This window comes from Zingiber officinale, chromosome 8A, assembly GCF_018446385.1.
Source record: "Zingiber officinale cultivar Zhangliang chromosome 8A, Zo_v1.1, whole genome shotgun sequence".
In the NCBI taxonomy this organism is placed as follows: domain Eukaryota; kingdom Viridiplantae; phylum Streptophyta; class Magnoliopsida; order Zingiberales; family Zingiberaceae; genus Zingiber; species Zingiber officinale.
Genome location: NC_056000.1, coordinates 42,500,077 through 42,521,867, shown reverse-complemented (window position 1 = coordinate 42,521,867; position 21,791 = coordinate 42,500,077). Strand labels below are relative to the sequence as shown.

General features: G+C 38.1%; 4 protein-coding genes across 7 annotated transcripts; 3 read left to right on the top strand and 1 right to left on the bottom strand.

Moving 5' to 3' along the window:
* Positions 1 to 8,011: 8,011 nt before the first annotated feature.
* LOC122008647 (ras-related protein RHN1-like) lies at positions 8,012 to 10,763 on the bottom strand. Of its 3 annotated transcripts, none has more exons than XM_042564445.1 (8): positions 10,524 to 10,763; positions 10,130 to 10,454; positions 9,828 to 9,905; positions 9,578 to 9,745; positions 9,102 to 9,150; positions 8,800 to 8,873; positions 8,451 to 8,544; positions 8,012 to 8,261 (listed from the first exon to the last, which is right to left on the bottom strand). In XM_042564445.1, the coding sequence occupies exons 2-8, from the start codon at positions 10,130 to 10,132 to the stop codon at positions 8,161 to 8,163; spliced, it is 567 nt and encodes a 188-aa protein (XP_042420379.1). In that variant the 5' UTR covers positions 10,133 to 10,454; positions 10,524 to 10,763; the 3' UTR covers positions 8,012 to 8,160. The 3 variants fall into 3 exon arrangements, with proteins under 3 accessions (XP_042420379.1, XP_042420380.1, XP_042420378.1); XM_042564446.1 differs by having other exon boundaries at positions 10,130 to 10,429; XM_042564444.1 differs by lacking the exon at positions 10,130 to 10,454.
* A 631-nt stretch (positions 10,764 to 11,394) lies between these two features.
* Positions 11,395 to 16,919, top strand: LOC122008645. Of its 2 annotated transcripts, XM_042564442.1 has the most exons (7): positions 11,395 to 11,556; positions 11,693 to 11,825; positions 12,190 to 12,293; positions 13,138 to 13,282; positions 13,365 to 13,505; positions 13,645 to 15,648; positions 16,784 to 16,919. In XM_042564442.1, the coding sequence occupies exons 1-6, from the start codon at positions 11,516 to 11,518 to the stop codon at positions 15,643 to 15,645; spliced, it is 2,565 nt and encodes an 854-aa protein (XP_042420376.1). In that variant the 5' UTR covers positions 11,395 to 11,515; the 3' UTR covers positions 15,646 to 15,648; positions 16,784 to 16,919. The 2 variants fall into 2 exon arrangements, with proteins under 2 accessions (XP_042420376.1, XP_042420375.1); XM_042564441.1 differs by lacking the exon at positions 16,784 to 16,919 and having other exon boundaries at positions 13,645 to 15,801.
* Positions 16,826 to 17,362, top strand: LOC122008646. Its single transcript, XM_042564443.1, has one exon. The coding sequence runs from the start codon at positions 16,826 to 16,828 to the stop codon at positions 17,096 to 17,098; it is 273 nt and encodes a 90-aa protein (XP_042420377.1). The 3' UTR covers positions 17,099 to 17,362.
* A 1,125-nt stretch (positions 17,363 to 18,487) lies between these two features.
* Positions 18,488 to 21,763, top strand: LOC122008644 (F-box protein At5g67140-like). Its single transcript, XM_042564440.1, has 5 exons — positions 18,488 to 18,705; positions 18,804 to 18,950; positions 19,171 to 19,306; positions 20,254 to 20,352; positions 21,410 to 21,763. Exons 1-5 carry the CDS (start codon positions 18,611 to 18,613, stop codon positions 21,614 to 21,616), a joined length of 684 nt encoding a protein of 227 aa, XP_042420374.1. The 5' UTR covers positions 18,488 to 18,610; the 3' UTR covers positions 21,617 to 21,763.
* Positions 21,764 to 21,791: the final 28 nt, after the last annotated feature.

Here is a 21,791-nt window from a genome sequence, read left to right as displayed (position 1 = left end):
CGGTGCGGGTCCGGTCGGCTTCATGGGTCCTTTGTCTCCTGTCGATGGGAGGAGACCGTCGTTCGGCTTTCCTGGGAACGGGATTGACCACGAAGGGAAGACTTCGACAATCCCTCGTGTTGTGCGTATCCGTCTGGTGGAACATAGGGGTCCACCTCTTCTTTGGCTTGGGCCGAGCGGCAGCCACTTCTTGTACGTGCGATCTGGCGTGGGGGGATCGAATTGCTTCGGCTCTCGGTCCTTTGGGTGGCTGCTGAACGGCGTGCTGTTTCCGCTCGGCATGAACAGGTGCACGCTCGGTTGGAGTTTCCATTTTCCGAGCGGCTTGCGCTTCTTCCACGTTTATGTATTCGTTGGCCCGATGTAGCATGTGATCATAATCTCGGGGCGGCTTTCGGATGAGCGACCGGAAGAAGTCCCCATCTACAAGGCCTTGTGTGAAGGCATTCATCATCGTCTCCGATGTGGCCGTTGGGATATCCATCGCCACTTGGTTGAATCGCTGGATGTAAGCTCGAAGCGATTCTCTCGGTTCTTGCTTGATGGCAAACAAGCTGACACTTGTCTTCTGATAACGTCGACTACTGGCGAAGTGGTGGAGGAAGGCCGTTCGGAAGTCCTTGAAGCTAGTGATGGATCCGTCCGGCAACCTCCGAAACCACCGTTGAGCCGATCCCGAGAGGGTCGTAAGAAAGACTCGACACTTTACTCCATTTGTATACTGATGGAGCGTAGCTGTGTTATCGAACTTACCCAGATGATCATCCAGGTCTGTTGTTCCATTGTACTCGCCGATCGTCGGAGCCACGTAGTGCTTGGGCAGAGGGTCTTGTAGAATAGCCTCCGAAAATTGGCGATTGATCCGCTCGGGGGAGGAGTCCGCTCGGGGAGCTTTCCCCTTCCTGTCATCCCGCCTTGGCATTTCATCTGAAAAGATCCTCTATCTCTTCGGGTTGGTATGGCTTCAGGGGTGCGAAATAAGGCCCGGTGGAATGCGACGGTGGCCTGAGGTGCTTCCGCTCGGCCACCTGACGTAGATGTTGCTTGTTGCTTCGGCCGCTCGGCCGCGGCTTTCTGTTTTTGCTCCACAAGTTTGGCGGCCCTCATCTCGACCAGAGCGTCGAGTTCTTCTGTTGAAAGCGCCACCGTGTGTTGTCGTCCAGCCTCGTCCATTGTTCTTGTTCGAATGCAGGAGCGTTCCCACAGACGGCGCCAAATTGATCCTGTTCGAACCAAGAGTCAACGAACGCTGGGGATGCGGCGCTCCCTGCTGGATCCTCGAGTGCTCCGGTGAACCTGCAGCAAAACCGAGCCGGGAGGGGTGTCCCGGCGACGACCCTCCGACGCTCAAGTCAGGTAAGCTACGATGAACAAAGTGGCTTCTAAAATCTCAGAATACGTACCTCACCGGCGAAACCTGAGGTTCTTTATATAGAGCTATGAAGGGTCTGGGCACACGTACCTAGGTGCATACGTGCCCTCTGTCCTTTCCTAGGTATGCGGCTGTCAGAAAGCTTACCTGTCCTTTCCTAGGTATGTGGCTGTCAGAAACTACCCATATCGCTACAGTCAAAGCATGCCCTCGATGGGACAGCAGAATCCCCTGTCACAAGATTTGGAGCATGACACACACTTGAAACCTACCGGTTGTCAGAGGAGAAATCCTCGGGTCTTTTTCCTTGCTCCAAACTTGTCGTCCGAGCGGAGAGCTCCCTCAACATCCGACCGAACATACGCAGTGGTTTACCTGTGCTTTGTGGAGACTAATAAACAGGGGCGCTTTATGACTGTGGCCGGTCAAAAGGTCAGCTCGGTCCGTGACCTTTTTAACTGAGCGTCGGAACCCCGATTTGACAGGGTGTCTTCCAACCATAAGTGCGAGCCGGCCGGACCCATCCGGGTATTCGATTCCATCGGCCGGCCAGCAGTCCGGTCGGGCCGGCCATCTACGGTCGTCCGTCCGGTCGGACCACACTCTCCTCGGAGGGGCGGCTGCTCCGGTGATTTTCACTTGGCGTTGATTTTGCAAGAAGGGGGGGGCCCGCTCTTACTACCGGATCATTATGTTTAAAACTTTCCTTATTTAGAGCACATGTATAGGGCCGACCATGACAAGCATTAAAAGAAGTTTTAATTTTTTTATTTAAAACTTTCCATTTTAGTCATTGGTAAGGAATATAAGGAAGTTTTAATTAGGTTTAAAACTTTTCTTTTTTTGCCAAGATCAAGGATTATAAAAGAGATGGAGGGGTGCCTCATGAGATAACATATATTCTATTCCTCTCTTTCAATCCTTTGGTGGTCGACCCTTGTCCTTGTCTCTTCTCCTTTTGTTTTCTTCCTTGGAGGCTGGCGACATTTAGTGAGGTGATCTCTTGGCGGCCGGTTACTTGAAGGAGAAGAAGAAGAGAAGGAAGCTCTCTTGTCTAGCATCTCTTGGAGGTTAGTTGGTGGCCGGATCTTGAAAGCAAAGGAAGAAGCTTGGGTGGATTTCATCTTGGAAGATCGTCGCTCACACGATGTCTAAGAGAAGGAGAGGAATACAGTAGAAGATCGAGAAGTCTATAAGCTACAAATGATATAACTAGTTATTAGTTTTCGTATCATAACTAGTTCATCTTTTGTATAGATCTTGAAAAACCAAACACAAGAGGTTATCGGTTTTAAGTTATCGTTTTGTTATCGATTTTATTTTTCGATTTCATGTTTCGATAATGTGTTTCTATTGAGGTCTCTGTAGTTAAACCTAGTTTACTGTAAGAAGTTAAATATATGATTTATTTGAGAGACTTTGTTTAGTAAGTGGTGGATGATCTCATACCCAAGAAGACATAGTGTTTCGCCATGTTAACCTGGAAGTCGATCTTTGAAATAAATATTTGATAACTTTTGTAATATGGTTTAACTTAGGAAGATCACATCGGTTAAACTTGGAGTAAAAATGTTAAGTATCATTTCCAATCCAAGTTTAACATCTGAAGGACAATTTAGATTAATAATGTTAAGCATCGTTTGCAATCCAAATTTAATTTTAGTAGAGCACATAAGTAGCTAGGATAGTTCTATACTTGTACAAAATTTTTGTACAGGGGAACTAGAATAGTATTCCGAGTAGCAACCAACACTCCATACATATACCATCTACCTGCTACCTGAAGGAAGAAAAATACAACAGGTAGTGAGTCTAAATGACTCCTCGGATAATAGAAGATAGTACACGATAATAACATAAGGAGAGCAAAGGTATACAGTCTCAGGAAAATACTTACTATAAAAGTAAGTGTGCCACTATAATTGTCTGCTAACTAAAGCATGACCAACAATAATAATCCTCCACTAACCTACTTAACTAGGTATGGCCAATAAATCGATAGTAGTACATTTCAACCTGCACGAACAAATACATGACCGACATATAGCAAGTATATATAACAAGCACTAACTGCAAGAGAACGCTCTACCGCGAATAATCCCATGATAATTAGGGTAAATAAATAGTCACTATCTGTAAACGAACTCGCTACCACGAATGATCTCGTGGGCAGACAGGGTAAGTAAACAGTCATTATCTGCGGGCGAACTTGCTACCACGAATGGTCTCGTGGACAGACAGGGTATATACATAGCTGTCTAGCTACAGATTGCACATGAACTCACTACCACAAATGGTTTCATGGGCAGTCGTATATATCATGTTCGCTAACAATTCTTTCAACCAAGAGTGGGAGGCAATAGTCGATAGGATATAGCAACGATTTCTGACGACTCTCTCAACTACGAATGAGAGACATTGATTGACAGGGTATAACAATGTAACAATACGTAGAATGGTTTAATCTCACTAGTATTTAGGCATGAGCCTAAATAACGGACAAGGTTAAGTAGGATACTCAATATCTTATCCTATGGTATAAGCTTACAAATATACATGCATGAATAAATATCAAGCCGGTAACTTAGTTCAATATTCTACAGCTATGGTACGGTATAATATCACTAGCATAATAGTACGAGCATAAATGGTCATAAATAATATGAATAACAATGAGCCTGCATGGATATCAAAATAGAATATTATACAAGATTAAGAAATAAAAGATCAAGCTCAAGAAGTAAAAACTAATAGAGTCAAGGTAAAGTTAGCAACTATCTAAACATAGATTATGCACTAAGGTCAAAGTACTAAAGAAGCAAGATAAAAATGTTGGGTTTTTCGGGCCGCGAAAACCGTATTTTCGCATCGCGGAAACCCCGAATCACCCATGCCACTGGATCTCGTGCGAAGAAAACTTTCGAAAATACGAGTACGAGTTTAAAGCTTCAATCTACAGTAGATCTACAAAGGAAGAAAATATTTTTATACCTTTGAAGCGTGCCTTTCGCGTATCCCGCTCGTCCAAAATGTCGGATCTCTAGACCGTCAAGCGTACGGTCCTCTAGAAGTATCCACACGGACAACTTAGGTGGAGAAGACCTAAACAAAGGTGTGCTAGCACCTTGATAGGTCACGGTAAAAAGAGGAGAGGGAGAGAGCAAGAAGAACTCAAGGAAGAAGAAGGAATTAATATGCCTTGAATGAAAAATCAATTTCATTCACAATGATAAGTGGCCGGCCACATCTCCAAGGTGTAACCCCCATTCTCATTAAATGTAGCCATTAAAGAGAATGGAGTTGTAACTCCCATGAGGTGGCACACTTTGATGATGTGGCACATCATCATTGGTCCACATCTTGCCATCTCACTAATGATGTGGCAATTAGTCAAGTCAAACTTGACTCTTCCTCTTCCTCTCAAGTCAAGTCAAACTTAACCAAATCTCTTCCATGGTTGATCGAATCCAACCATTTGATTCAAGCCAACTTAATATAATGAATCTAATTCATTTAACTAAATTGATTCAATGAGTCATAATCTAAATTAGACTCATTGAACACATGAATCAACTTGAGTCCAACTCAAGTTAGCCCAATTAGGATTACTCTTAATCCAATTTGATTCATCAAATGAATCTAATCCTCTTGGTTCATCATATGAACCTAATCTCCATCTAATTGTCCTTAGTGTGTGACCCTATAGGTTCTTGTAACGTTGGCAATGCCCTAAACTCATTTAGGAGCATAAGTAATGAGCGGTATCTAGCAACACATCATTACTACCCAAGTTACAAGAATGTTGAGATCCAACATCACCTTGTGACTACTAATTGTGACTCCTCATAATATATATGACAAGTGTCCTTCTATCCTAGACATCTAGATTGGTCAATGTGAGACATAGACCATGTCATCCTCTGACCAATCTAAATCTTGAACTCCAAGTAGACTCACTAAATCAAATGAGCTCAATATCCTATATTGACTCATTTGGGCATGACCATGCACTTCGTGGTCTCACTCTATCAAGAATACTGATGTCTCTCCCGTCATATAGGAGGGATAGATCCCATCTACATCACTCACATCCCTCTGCATAATTTGTTATATACCCAGTAATCGCCTTTATAGTCCACCCAGTTACGGGTGACGTTTGATGAAACCAAAGTACATAACTCCTTATGTAGGGATCTATGGTGACTTCAGGTCTAAGGACTAGTAGTCATACTAATAGCCACATGAGAAAGTATATGATACTCATATAACGATCCATGATACTTTCTCATGGCGGGTCATTCAGTATACATTCTCTAATGTATACCCATGTGTCAACTTGATATCTCTATATCCATGACTTGTGAGATCAAGTCATCGAGTTGACCTACATGCTAGTCTTATTGCATTAACATTGTCCCTGAATGTTAATACTCGACTATGAATGATTAAGAGTAGTGTTCCCTATATCATCTCACTATCAGTTCAACTAACCGATTGATATAGGTGAGAACCGTCTACTCAAGGACATTATTATACTTAGTTTATTTGGCACCAATACAAGTAAGTATAATAACCAAAATCCAAATGTCTTTATTTATATAGATAGAATATGATACAACAAGTCCAAAATACAATAATCAAATGATTGGCTCTAGGCTCTAGCTAACAAAAAATTACCCCCCTTAAACATAGATCGTGTTGGATATCTTTATGTCCAAAAGGCCACCTCAAATCCAATTCCAAATCCTACAACATAGAATACATATCATAGCTACGTTTTATCGTACATCAAATAGAAAAACATAATTCTAATCCAATTAGATAATTATGTTTAATTCTAGCTAATGATCAAAATCCAATTAAGAAATCTTAATCCATCTCCCCTTCTAATCTGGATATCAAATGTAACCAATTAATCTACGAATCCTATAATCCCTCTCGATGAGGCAATTAAATTAATTGCCAATGTCCTAACCAAATTGATTCAACATCACCGATTACAACATCAGATGAAACAAAACCCTAATTGAATCCATCTGATTTTTCCATATTTCATTCACATTCTAACCTACATTTCCATAAGCAAATTAATGAACAAAGCATAAGAAGTAAAAGATTTCGTTACAAATGCTTCTCCTCTTCTCCAGTGGCAATTCATAGCGACAGTGAATCATATACGCAATCAATTAGTTTTGTCCTAGCCCAACAGATCCATCCCCTTAAAATGTGTCATATGTTTGTTTAAATTTAAAAAAAAATTCTTAAAAATTTCAAGAAATTTTATAACGTTATTTCTTGAATAACACTTATTATTTAATTATTGTGTCTCATAATTAATAATATATCTTAAATAGTAAATCTAAACCATAAATCTAAAATTTAAAAAAAAATAAAAAAATAAAAACAAGTAGACTTAAAAAAAAATAAAAGAAAAAATGCAACTGATATCCACACGCACAATTGTACACTGTGCGATGCACATGATATCACGTGATAACCCTACTGACTGTCACATAGCGCATGCCTTTAGGCGTGGATGCTGCCTCATATCGGGGCAAACGCAACAGATCAACTCCATACCACGTGGACGGTGCCCCCTCAGGCATGGATGCTTTGTTGTTGTAGGCATTGAATGTGTGTAACGTATTGAGTCACTATATATGCAGAGAGAGATAAACCTTTTGTTGTGGAATAATGCGGACTTGTGTACTCACAGATTTTTTTTTTTTATTTGCTTTTTTAACCTGTGGTTATGCCATTAAGGATGTTGCCTTTATGATTTAGGATTGAGATACAATATTAAGGAAAAAAAATTAAGTGTATACGGAATGTACGGGATAAGATCTACGACATATAAACATCTATAAAATAAATAAATAAATAAAAATCGTATATTGAAAAAAAATTATTAAATTCAGTTAACTAATCCTAGGATAATTGATCTGTCCATGAAAATTTTCTACCTGCCAAAAACAATCTTATATTGAGCATTTACTCTAAGTGGGTGCGCGGAAGGAATTTAATATATTGTATTACTTTAAGTTGGTGAACGGAAGGAATTCAATATATTATATTTCATTACTTCTTAACTTTATTATATAAATTAAATTAATTTTGACCATTTACTTTAGGTGGGCGAGTGGAAGAAATTTAATATATTGTATTACTTTAAGTTGGTGAGAGGAAGAAATTTATATCAATTAAATTATAAAAAATATACAAACATAATTACGTATATAAATATATAATTTGTAATCAACGAAAAAGTTCCAAATGTTCAGTTATAATTTGTTTGAGACAAGACAAGCCACCAGATTTGAGGGGGTGGCGGCGACCCATTCAGGAGACAACATACACCAAACCTTTAATAATAAACAGTGGGTAGTTAATTAATTAATTTTCTCATTCATGCATTTTTTTTTTAAAAAGAAAGTTTTTGAATATAAGAATCAATATTATTAATATACTTCTCTTTATTACCACTAATACTATCAAGTATCAAATGATTTATATAAATTTAATGGATAAAATTACTCTTAGTAATTAAAAAGGATAATTGCATGGTTTATTCTGTGTCTAATCTTGAGAAAATTATGAACTTTAATATTAAACTTGACTTAACCATGAAGGAATTCAGAATTATGATAATTCCAAGCGATTTGAAAATAATAGAAAGGAAGAAATTTGTATCCAAACATAAACAATTTAGCAGTTTATTTATTCAAATAAATTTACAAATGTTTGCTAGTAAACAACAGGATCAACAGAGGGAGTGAATTCCGTGTAAATCATCCCGAGCAGCAAAAGAATCTCCTTCCGACGGTTCTCATTTCATTGGTCAAGTTCATCCCAGATGATGGTGGCAGACGAGTTCTCACAAGCCTCTTAGCTGCACAGAGTAAAACTAAAGTTGTCAAATAGGTCGTAAATTTTGATCTAGGTAGCAGTTTTTTCAATCAAACCATCAGATTCCAATTCCACTAATTCAACTACTTGGACCGAAATTGGTCTTTGGTTGAATCAGTTAGCTCAGTTTCAAAAACACGGGTTTAGAATGCATCAAAATGGTGATAGGTACCTATTTCATAAAAGAGTTCGTTGATATTCTCTGCTGTTTTTGCCGAAGTTTCAATGAAGAACAACCCGTGTTCTTGAGCATATTGCAATCCTCCCTGAGACGTAGTGGATCAGAGTGCAAATCCACTAGAGTTAGGATGGAATTGAGAATGGAACACAATGATTATTGTATTCTTACATTTGATTTCACTGAAATGGAATGAGTTCAAAGACATCGAACAAAGAGAGTCGAGTATAGATCCCAAAGATGTATAATTCCTTTTAGTTTCAAGTCATTTCTAATCAACTCAGTTTCTTGAGTTGACCTCAAGTTCCAGTTTCATTACAAGAATCAAAAGTAGTCACTTTACCTCAGTCTCCACCTTCCTCTTTGCTTCCAAGTCAACCTTGTTCGCTACTAGAGCCATTATCAGATATGGATTTCCTAGAATGAGAAAGCTTTATCAAGACAGGGATTTCAGATTGAATCAGTATTTTGATGTACCAATCTATTGATACAAAGTATTTCGGATGCTATAACATAGTAGTCGTTTGACAAATCATGTTTACATACCGAATGGAAGCAAGAAATAAGCATTACTGAAATTTGAAGTACATTGCACATTATTCAAATTTTCGTGTATAAGCCATGTCTTAGATGATCTGAAATTACCTTGTCTTTGAAGTTCCAGAACCCACTTTTGTGCCCTAATGAAGGAATCCTGAGGAAGAAAAAGTAAATGTCTACTTAACAGAAAGAAAAACAGTTCTTGATCTCACAAGTTTTACTTGTGACAAAGCCAAATATGACATGTAAACCACAAGAACTAGAGGCAAAGTATGTGCCATTGCAGACTGACAATTGGAACACAAATTGATATGAACATGAACAAGATTACGCAAATAAACAATTTTAATCTGTAATATTATTTTTTTAAACCATAAATATAGATTGATATCTTCCTATTAGTTTAAATTTTTTGTAGGCCGCCCACTAATCTTTTACTATGCATACAAATGTTCACATGGTACACCAAACTCCTACCTGTTCAACACCGAACATGGATGAAGTTTAATATATCTTAGTACCTACAACCTAAACCAAGAGTTCAAGAGCACTCTTAGAGTATATTTTGATGAACTATTTACCATGCTTGAGATATCATAGACCACGATTGCTGCAGCTGCACCGCGATAATACATTGGAGTTAAACTATGATATCTCTCCTGTCCAGCCGTGTCCCATATATCAAATTTTACAGTCGCCTCATTTAGTGAGATAATTTGAGAGAAGAATGCTGCTCCTATTGTCGACTCCTGCAAACCGAGCATTCAATTGGTTAAGCACATTCCCAAAATACTCAAGCAAATAAACAAAAATAGTGAAGAAGTTATAGACCTGACAGTCGAAATATTGGTCTTTGACAAACCGTAGCACTATGCTTGTCTTTCCTGTTCCCATATCTCCAAGCAACACCTATGAAGCGTCCATATAATGACAATTTTGATCATTTCTTACTAGAACAACAACAACTAAGCTACGTGGATCCTCCTATGTCATTGGGTTTGATCCTCTCATATATCATCATTTATATTTAAATGAATTTTATCATTGCTAATTAAGTCTTCTTTGGTCGATCAATTGAATGCTCTAGAATCATCCTCTCTCTATTGAGATTGACAAATCTTTTCTAAACTAACCATATTGGTTCAGATCTAATCTCCTCCAAAGGCTGAACGTGAATCCTTCTCCCAAAAGAAGTTCCTATCCTTTGGCACTAGAAGGATCACCTATTTGAAACCAGAAGAAGATTCCCAGAAAGAACATTAAAGAGCTAACCCAACAGCTAGAAGGTTGGGCCCATCGGAACAATCATCTCCATAAGGTCAAAGTAACTCATGTGGATCCTTGATGAAAGTGACCAAGACCTCTCCAAGCCTGAAATGTTCAACTCAAAGGATCCAAACACATGAACCCTCTTGTTGAATCCGTAAGCAAAGCTAGGGCCAGAAGACGACACAGCAACTGCAAGATCAACTAAAAAAGACAACTTTTGGGGGTTCAAGAACGAGCGCAAAGGGAAGACATACCCACCAGCTTGGCTTGGATGCTGTTGTTGGTCGCCGTCCTGGCCATGGCAGAACTCCTCCGACACAGGACGAAGCTTCAAGGGATCAGCAAAATGAAGATGAGTCGATTGCAAGTAGCATGCAACGGGAAGGAGGGAAGGAATGGTAGGTGCGACTCCAATGTTTGAACGTCGGTTGCCATGCGCCTTTCCTTCCATTCCTACTCTTCTTTCTGGGTAAAAATTGAATCCCTTTGGCTTCGAACTTCGCCATTTCAAACCCTAAATTCAACCGGCCCGGTCTGCTACGAACCGTTAAATGTGATATGAACCGTTTGGTTTCAAATAATCTTTAGTGTTTTTAAATATTATCTTACAATATTTTTTCAACATTTTGTATTATTATTATTTGAATTGTTTATTTTATATACTATTTTATTAGATATTTATTTGTAGTCATTAATTTCGGACTCAGTGAGCCACTCTTGAACGGCCCCAACAAAAAAACCGAACCGGAATGTTAACGTTAAAGAATCACTGTTGGACCACATGCCTTTTGTGCTTGCCTTTTGCAATCTACTCCACTGACATCCCTTTATTACGCTTCCAGGTATTTATTTTTTGGAAAGCTAAAATTGAAAAATAAAACTTATCAATTACATGAATTCATATTTTTTAAAAAGAAAATATAGGTCACAATTGTTTATCTTAATTTTCTCCGAAAATTATTTAATTCAGCAATAAAATTTTAAAAAGAAAAGAATGAAAATTCTAAGTGGTGAAAGAAATTTCTTCAGCTCAAGTGCAAAATTAAAATGTTTATGGATGTATATGAAATATACTCAAAATTAAATGACCAACTAGAAATAGTGGTTACACCAACAACACTATGAGCTGTTTTGTCCTCTTGCCGTTTCACTTCTTTAGTTGTTCTTCGTCTTCCTACTCTAACTGCGTATCCTCGCCGTCCTCCTCTTCGAATCTTTCCTGGGATTGCTAGCTACAGAGATCAGCAAAGATGTTTGATTGCTTGGTCGGAAGCAAGTTCTCCTTCAAATGGTAACTTTTTGTTCTTTAATCACTTTCTCGCGGTCATCTGATTGCTATTTGTTGCTTTTGTTCTCGAGGGGAAATTTTTTGTTTTGCTGATCTATTAATCATGAGTTCGTACGATTTTCGCCGCGTATGATCGCAGCAAGCACGCGGTGAAGTGTACAAGGTCGCGAATCGAGGCGATCTGGAAGAAGAAGCAGGCCATGGTGAGGTTCCTCAAAAAGGACGTCGCCGACCTCATTGCCGCCGGCCATGAGTCCAACGCCTTCGAAAGGGTAATTCGTCTGCCAATTTCCGTTTTTTTTTGTCGCCCTCTCCACGGTCAGTAGTTACCAGTAGCTTTAGAGTAGGGAGTTAATGCGGTTTAAATGGCATCAGCTGGCGTTTTCTGCTTAAAAAAGATGAAAAATTTTCACTGTGCCGGTGAAATAGGCTTTCAGTGGATCGATGACATTGGGGTTTCACATCTACTTTTGCTTTTACTTTCTGCGTTTTCATCAAAATGGGGGCAGGGATTTACTAGGGTTCCACTATTCAAAAATTATCATTTTTCCTTATGATTGTCCTAAGTACATTGCGGGGCATGCATGCTTTAATGGAGGTCTGAGTAATTGTTTCTTTTTCTGCTGCGTGGAACAGATGGATGCACTGATTTGTGAGATAAATCATGCGTCTTGCTATGAAATGATTAAACAATTCGGTGAAGTTGTCTTGAATCAGCTCCCAAGCCTACAAAAGCTGAGGTACCAAAAGAATTCTACTTGCTGTACAAATACTATGCTTTTAAAAAAAAAAACAGTTCTACAGTCTTCAAATGCTAAATAACAGCTTTTGGCTTAGAATTGATTCGTTCGTTTGATATTTTACTTCGATGTGAATGAAGGTCATATGGTTATTTTTTTCCAGTTTCTTCATCTTCAAAAAAGTATAGCATAATAAGAATCACTAATATATAGCTCATATGGAGTTGGAATTCAAATGTACATTACATGAGCCTAAATGTAACTGCTTATAAATGTATTGAAGTTGGAATTCAATTTATTGATGTGTGCTTATCAGAAGATGGTTTTTGTTATTTGATTTACGGAGTAAAGTCAGGTTGAACTGGTTGCATGGGATGAATAATGATGCACTTCAGAAATTGCATAATTGAGTTTGAAGAGCATTTTGAGATGACCATGGTCTCGTTATGTTAGATTATGGAGGAAACAATAACAAGAAGTTATAGATATTGTTAATTGACATAGTGAATACTGTCGACACAAGTTGTAAAAGTGATGGCAAGCTGATCAGCTTGAGTATAGGAGACAAATATTAGAGTGGCATAACAAGTGATCGGTGTGATATAAAATTGTTGGTTTATGTAGAAACTGTAAATATTGTCAAGCAAAACTACAATGATTTTGATCCAATAAAATTTATTTGCTAAAATAAAATATTTATGCACATTTTGCACACTATGTTATATAGATAAAAAATATTGAGTAACCGGGCCAAATAGCTCAAATGTCAACCTTTCAGAATTGAAGAAATTTGATTGCTATTTTCTACATTTCATCAAACTTTAGTTGATATTTATATTCATAGGAAATGCCCTCAAGGAGCAGTGGAAGCTGTGTCAACTCTGATTTTTGCTGCAGCTAGATTCTCTGATCTACCAGAATTATGCGATCTTAGGCGTATATTTACAAATCGATATGGGGGTCCTATGGAATCATTCGTAAATGCTGAGGTTCTCAACTCTTTATGCTTTTCTTACTAAATATGTTATATTGTGAATTATGTTCTCATAATCTAGAATGGTTTTCTTCCAGTTTGTTGAGAAAATTCAGAAGAAAACATTTTCCAAGGAAGACAAGTTACAAATGATGCAAAATATAGCAGAAGAGTTTTCTGTTAGATGGGATTCTTGGGCATTTGAACATAAACCATCTAATTCCCCTCCAAGGAAATATGTGAGTTCTGATAGAGTAAAAAACTATTTGCTTTGCTAATAAAACAAATATCTGTTACAGTTTTTTTTGTTGGTACATTTGCTGTTTGACGCAAATTGCATTCCTATAATTAACTTAACGCTGCTGCTTTACATTTCAGGAACAACCTAAGAAAGTTGTGCCTCTTCATTCTGTGAATAATGCAACTCGGATAATGTTGACTGAAGGTACAAAGGTCCAATCTTTACCTAGGAAAAAGTGTAAGCTAAAGGCTACGACCATTGAACAATGGCATCGGCAAACAGATTCGAAGGATAATCATATGATTTCAACTGTTAGTCCTAGCAATGCTCCATGTGAGAAGGCAAAAAAGGCAGAAGCTATTGAGATTGAGAATGTGAAGCCATATCTGGACGACGGGGTAATTCCTCTGCATGATAATAAAATAAGCAATCAGACAGATGGAAATAATGAGACTAAAGGTGTTTGGTATAATAAGACAGCAAAAGTGCTGGAAAAGCTGGACCCAATTGTTCCTGAGAAGGAAGGAGTTTACTTAATGAAGCCTTTAAATGAGAAACAAGTCATCCCTCCATATGCCAAATTGAACTGGAGTAATAATTACCTCCAAGTGGAGGAGAAGATCAGAAATGGCTCGCAGTATGATTCCTCTCAAAGATACGCCGAAATGGTGTATCCCGCTGAAAAGAAAAGGCAACCAACCAGTTTGGTTCCACCTTATGTAAAACCAAAAGTCAGTGGCCTTTCTGTAATCAATGATGTTAAAGCCATACAAAAACTGGATTCTACTTGTCCTACCAAACCGTATGTCATTTCTGATGATCGCAAGGATGAAATTCTTGGCAATCCGGCAAGCACAGGTAATTCGTTGCAGAGGAAGTTGCAGAAATTTACAGTCAGTGAGGCTAATGACAGTGTGCTAACTGAAATAATTGATAGAGCCTTTTATGATGAGAAGAACAGAAGCCGGACCCCAAGAGATCGAAGAAGATATACAAGAAGGCAAAGTGCCAGTAGCATTAACGATTACTATGACAACGGGAAAACAATAAAGAGATATCATGGTGAACCTATTGAAGGTGAAGTAGACACCAGAAAAGGACATCAAGGCAGGCACATTGCAGGTGCCAATGCCGATTACTATCATGACAGGAAGACCAGCGGTAGACATCCAAGAGAACCAATTGATGATGAGATGGACAACCAAAGAAGACATGCAAGCTGGAAGAGCGGTGGTTGCATTGAGGAGTACTATGATGTGGGGAAGACTGTTGATAGACATCCAACTGTACTCATCGACAATGAGTTGGACACCCGAAGAAGACGACATAGAAGTAGGCATAGTTCTGGTAACGATTGCGATTACTATGATGACGGGAAGATGAGAATTAGGCTTCCGAGAGAACATATTGTTGGCGAGAAGGACAGCAGGAGGCATTCTAGTTGGAAGAGCGTTGGTCATAAAGTTGAATACTATGAGGAGAGCCACACCAGTAATAGGCATGGAAATGAACCCATTCATCAAGAGTTAGACAACCGAAGGCAGCACAGAGGCAAGAAGAATGAGGATGACATCTGTGTTTACTATGACAAGGGGAAGATCACAACTAGATACGCAAGGGAGCCTTCAGAGGGTCGGATGGACAACCAGAGAAGACGTACAGGATGGAGAAGTGCTGGCACAATTAGTGAGTTTTATGGTCAGATGGACACTTCCGTAGACCACTGCAAACGTGCAGAGAGGACCCGAACACCAACACCAACTAAGTCTCGAAGAAACAAGGACTGGCAAGATGCTGCAAGGTATGATGAGTACGACAATGATGAAATGGTCATGGATAGGCTCTTGATTCACTATAGCAGAAAAGGGACTCCGAGAGGATGCACCCACAAAACATGGACAAACAGGAATCCTCTGAGAGATCATGTTCTTGATTCAGATAGACCAAGAGCATCTGCACCTCCTCTAGATAGAACCACCTCGACGCCACCTGAACCGGTTGGGCAATCTGAAGTAGTTTCCAAGGTCTCTGCTCGAGTTGAATCAATGCAGCGCAACATGCTAAGTTCAAATGGCATTCGAGTGCATCCGAGACTACCGGAATACGATGAGTTGGTTGCACGTTTTGCCTCCTTCTAAAAGGTATGAACCTCAATAGTAGTACCATACAGTTCCTGTTTTACTCTTGTTAACAAATTTTAGCAACTTGAAACATTTGAAAGAACTTATATATGGCTATTATTCTATTTGAAGTTTCAGAACTTAGATGATCCATTGTCCTCTTTGCTTTAAATGATGTCCTATGATCATAAAAGCATATTTTCAGATTCAGTGTGCTATTTAATTTAGTTCAAAGCTATCATGGAAGGATCCCTAAGATTGTTTACCTGTTTATCAAACAAATAGAAACAAAGAATAAGAAGAGAACTAATCCTTTTGTGTAAATATTTTGATAAATTGTCTATACAAGAATATCTTGGTTGAAAGAAAAAAAAAATTGAGTAGACAAAAGAGGAATGAGTAGATAGAGGTGATGGTGGTGACAGTGCAATATTTGTTTGGTCACCATGCAAGTGGGCACCCAAGCAACTTATGAAGGGTCCTTTATCATCATCACCACCACCCAGTGAGCTTTTGCTTTCACATCCACTATGGACAATGAGTGATCTCCAACTAAACTTTCTTTGCTTATAGTCTGAACTATCATTCAATTTTTTGCATTTGATATCGTATTTATGTTAGCAAAATCTTCTCTTTATTCTTCAAATTCAAGCATGATTGCATCAAATGTTTTTTTTAATCTTTTATTAGATTCTATTCTGAATAGCTATCCTTGATACTTGGAAGGACAAAAATCAACAATCCATTGTTATGGTGTTGCATTTCAAAAATCAGCATCACCATATTTCGAAAAAACAAAATTTGAAAGGGCTAAATTGGGAGACAAGTACGTTTAAGTGAGTCTTTTAGAAATTTCATAATTTCAAATACATCTTTTGGTCCATTGTTGGAACACTAAAATGGGAAACACGTATATTTTTTTGGAAAATTTAAAAATTAAATGTACAAGTACGCTTTTTATCAATAGTTGAACTTGTAATTTTATAGATAATATTTTTAAAATAAAATACTAATTTAGCTTGTCAGTTTTTTTATTCCAAATCTCAATGAGTAATTTAACCAACAAGGTGGGCCACCCCCACTTAAAAGGGTGGTCCCACCTTCAATCCTTTCCCTCTTCTGTTACACTGAATTTAGAATCCCCTCATCTCTACAGCTCTACTCCTTCCTCGATCCTCTGCTTTCCCTTCCTTCCCGCATGGAGAAATGCAGGTCGTTCCCGGACTCCTCCTATTACTCCTCCGTCGCCGGCGGTGGATCCGGCCACGAGAACCTCTCCACCTCGTACAGCTTCAACGGGCCGAGCGGGAAGGGCGAGGGCTTCGCCAGCGCGGCCGACCCCGAGCTGAAGCGGAAGCGGCGCGTCGCCTCCTACAACTCCTTCGCCGTCGAGCGCAAGCTCAAGTCCTCCCTCAGCAACAGCTTCAAGTGGATCAAGAACAAATTCGCCGACGCCCGCTACGGAGTCTAATCGACAAAGGCACGTATCAATATATCAATCCATCCATCCATCTATCCGTCTATACATGTGTCCTCTTTTCGATTGAATCTTTTTTCTAGGGATTTGGCTTGTTCTGTTGTCTATCCTGTGTGGAAGTCATTAGCTAGGGTTTGATGGTTTGGGGTGGATAAAAATTGGAACTTTGCAGTTGTTCATGAAGCCTCTGTTCATCTTTGAGCTGCCTTTGTTCATCTTCGAACATTTTCCCAAATTCCAAGTTTCATGAATTTCTCTGTTTGCTTCTGAAAATTTCTTGGTCGCCCGTTTCAATATTCTCCATAATAATTCGTCGATTGTTTTTCCGTCGACTGAAATCCTCGTCTTTTAGAATTTGTACTGGCTCGTTCTGCCTTTAGCAAAAGGATCAGTAGGCGTTGTTGCCTTTTGCGTTTTGGCGATCAAAAAGTTCAGCTTTTCCTATTGCTCATGAAGTCTGTGTTCATCTCCGAAAACCTTCTCCAGAGATCCCTTTTTTATCATGGAAGAATCGTTTTCTAAGTTTCAAGTATTTGTCTGTAGATTATGAAACGTTTACCTTACGTTGCAATCAATTAAAAATATCCTTTCATAAGAATAATTCCACAATCAATTAAAAATATTAATTTGAAATTTAGAGTGAAATTTGATGATCAATTTGCAGTATAATCTCTTGTTGGGCATCTGGAAAATTTATAATTTTAAATATTTAGTTTAATGTATTTATATTTATTGATAAAAATATATTAATTTGAATTATTAAAATAGAATAATTAGTATAAAAAATATTCTTGGGAAAATTTAAAAGAGTGCCTTTTTTATTTTAATTATCATTGAGGGCATCTCAAATTAAATAATTAAAAATATATATTTTGTATTTTTAGTTTAAAAATATCATATTATAATAATTTTAACTATATTAAAATATTTTAAAATTATCCAATAATGCTTTCTCCAACAAATTGCTTTGCTTCAACTTGTTTCAGGTCAAATATGAACAACTTGACCAAAACTAAAATAGTTTTGATAAATATTAAAAATAACAATTTTTGACTTAACAATTTTAATCATTTTATTAAGAGGAACAATTTAGGAAAAAAAAATTACGATAAAAACATTCTTTTTATATTTTCAATATGGAGTAATTTTCACCAACATTGAAATAATTTTAATACTTGAAATTTTTTTACCAAATTTAAAACAATTTTGATCGGCACTGTAGTAATTTTGACCATTAATTTGGGAATAAAAAATTTGATGAGATGTTTTATTTTTATGTATTTTTTCACCACGATTCTTGCCTAAAGAAATAAAAAGTAATTTGATAATCGCGAACTTATAAGGGCCTTTTTGAAAAGTAGATTTGAAATTCTCCGTTCAATTAAGTAAACGTCTGGCCGCTGTGGTAACGATGACGGGCGGATGTGCACATAGCGTAGAACGCCTTCGCTGCGTCCTCTCTCTCGTCTTCGCCGCCCATATAACCCCCGATGCGAGGCGGTGGGGATGCAGGCGGAGATGGAGTCCGAGATAGAGCGGCTCCCGGTCGACCTCCTCGCCCACATCTTCTCTCTCACCCTCTCGTTCAAGGATTTGGCACAGTAACGATCCGATTAGCCCTATATTTTGTTGTTGTTGTTGTCGTCGTCGAATCGAATCTTTCGGTTTCATTGGGGGGGGGGGGGTTTGAACTTGCTAGGGCGAGCGGAGTCTGTCGGAAGTGGCGGCGAGGAGTGGTGCAGTCGCTGGCGAGGAAGGAGCGACTCAGCTTCGCCGGGTGGAATGTCGATGACGAGTCCGCCTCCAGGGTCGTGCGGGCTGCCTACAATATCACGGAGCTGGATGTGTATCGTCTTCTCCTTCCCTTGCCTTGCTCTATTTCGATTGCTTTCCGTCTGCTATTTTGCTTTAAAACACTGATTTTGGTCGTCAATTAAGGCTGAAGAGATCAAATAGTTGTTTTATTTGTACTTTGAAGAATTTGCTCTTCTTCTTAGAAATTTGGAAACTTTTGCCCTCTTTATATTTAGCTTTTTAATTTGATGGAAACTGCTTTTCTGCTGTAGTTCCAGGAGTTGCTGGGGTTGCCAGATAACTGACCTAGGGCTGTATAAGATTTCACAAACAAAATGCGTTGGTAATCTATTATCAATATCGCTGTGGGGCGTGGCCGGAATCACTGACAAAGGAGTAATTCAATTGGTTAGTACTTCTCCCTTATGATTCTTGCAATATCCCATGGACCAAGATTGTGTCTGAAAGTTCAAATATACATAAAACCATGTTTCCTATGATCATTGAGATAGTAGAAATATGCTAAATCGGTTGAGTGAAAGGCTTCCGCAAAAGATGAGTGGCATTTTCTTTCTTCTGGTTGTATCTTTAAGGTCATTTTTTAAGCAATGTGAGCAATTGCTCAAGTTGGACAAGTAACCTTGGAAGAATTATAGGTCAATTGTCTATTTAAGTGGTTCTGAGTTGTACGTTTCCTTATGTTGTTCTAGTTGACCCATCTTATTTTAGCTTACTTTTCTCATCAGTTGACTTTTTTTCATCATCATCAAGTTATCTTCCTTATTGAGATACCTATTGCCGGTACCAAACCATCTTTAATTAGGAAGATGTTGAGCAAGTTTTGACAATGTTCTGCGATCAACTAATAAGTTGATGCCTATCACTTCCATTATCCTGCTAGCCTCTTTCTCCATGATGTTACAATTCACAAACTCGAAGTTTGATCAGTGACCTGTAATTATGCCATTTCAGTTAGGTTATGAACTCAATAAGGCAGACAACACAGATAAATTCATTGTTATTGTGTATGCTAATGCAATTTGTTCTTTCAAACTGACAGTTCATTTATTCATGTGAATCATGCCACATACCATTAGCATGATTGTTTTGAGTTCATGAATGTATTGTTTCGCCATACACATAGACATCCTGGACAATCAAATCTCAGCTGCTAAAAGCATGACTTATCCAATGAGGTGCTCTCATTCTTGCAAATGCCTTCCATTGTTATTGAGTAATATTTTCTTTTGGATCCAATTTTCTGACTCTGTATTTTTGTAAATTGCATAATTTGAACCGGTAGTATCTTGCAAATTCTATCTGTGAATTGATCACTTATATCTGATTTTATTCAGGTGTCAAGAGCTAATTCCTTACAACACCTGAATATTGGTGGTACATTTATCACAGATGAATCACTGTATGCTGTTGCCCATAGTTGTCCACATGTCAAGGTATTCTCCTAAATGCATTACTCGCTTCTTGGCTATTTCATGATTCTCAAAATTACAGTTGGGAACTATAGATCAGCTAAAAATTATTATCCTATCAGGTTTTCAAATCCACTGATTGTTTAAACCCTATTGTCATTGTAGTTTGTTTTGTTACTTCAGTTTTAATTTTTCGTTCCATCCCTTGTCTTACTGAATTTGCAACATCTGCCTTATGATGGATGGATTATACAATTGTGTTCTTATCGATTTGCTTTAGTTTGATGCCTTAGTTCCATTGTTCCATGAGTCCTACATGAATAGATGCAAGACTAGTTCATACTAAACATGCTCTCTCACATGACTATCAGTACTTGAAATACAAAATTTCAATAAACAAGCCAAGCTGAGCCAAGTTTTGTGGTGTTCAAGCTTGTTTGATAAGGTAATCGAGCCGAGCTGAACCTAAAATGAACCAAGCAATTAAAATGATTGTTCAACTTGGCTTGGTTTCTTTTTTATGAGCTTGAGCTTGGCTTAAGCTTGGTATAGATATTATCGATCTCTCAAATTTTTTTGATTATTTGAAACTTTTACATTTTAAGTTTGTATGATTAGTTATTAAGTTTAATAATACAAATTTGTTTGTTCATTTTAAAAGCTTCTTTATTTATTTAGTATGTTGATGAGAATTTTATTGATAAACGTTGTTCATGAACATTAACGAGCTGAACACCTACGTGTTCAAGTTTGTTCCTTTAGTTAAAGGAGTTGTTCAAGCTTGTTCATTTAATTGATTTTGCGTATATTGAACGAATATAAACAAACTCTTATGAATGAAACCAAACACCACTAATGTTCAGTTCATTTACAGCCCTAAGCACAACGGTCTCATACAAAATTTTGATTCATTTCCTAGTTTTTCAGCGAGATGGAAACCTTGTTTTCTTTGACCAGCATATCATTCACAGGGAAACTAAATAATGTCTATGCAATCTAATTTTCGTACTCCTAATGGAATGATATTCATAATAATGGTGATGATTACTACTTTCCCTGACTATGCTTCCTTAAATTTTAGACTATTGTTCTATGGAGTTGTCGCCATGTCACAGAACATGGCCTCATCGAGCTTGTCAATAAGTGTCGTAAACTTGAAGCGATCAATGTTTGGGGTATGAGGGTGCCCGTGGATTGCTTTGTGAGCTTGCTTGCCATCAGCCCTGCTTTGAAGATAAAGCCTATCACCCAACAACTTGGAGTTGGAAGGATTTGGCCAGTAGCATAAACAACTTGACTAGGGTTGTCCATTCATTTGTTAGCCAATGTGCATAAATAAGTGTAATGTTTATTTGACATTCATGAATAAATACATTGTTGTAATTGTGAAAAGACAAATTTAATGACATTGAAAAAAAAAATAATTGGTATAAATGGAAAGAATATATGGAGATTAAACCCTT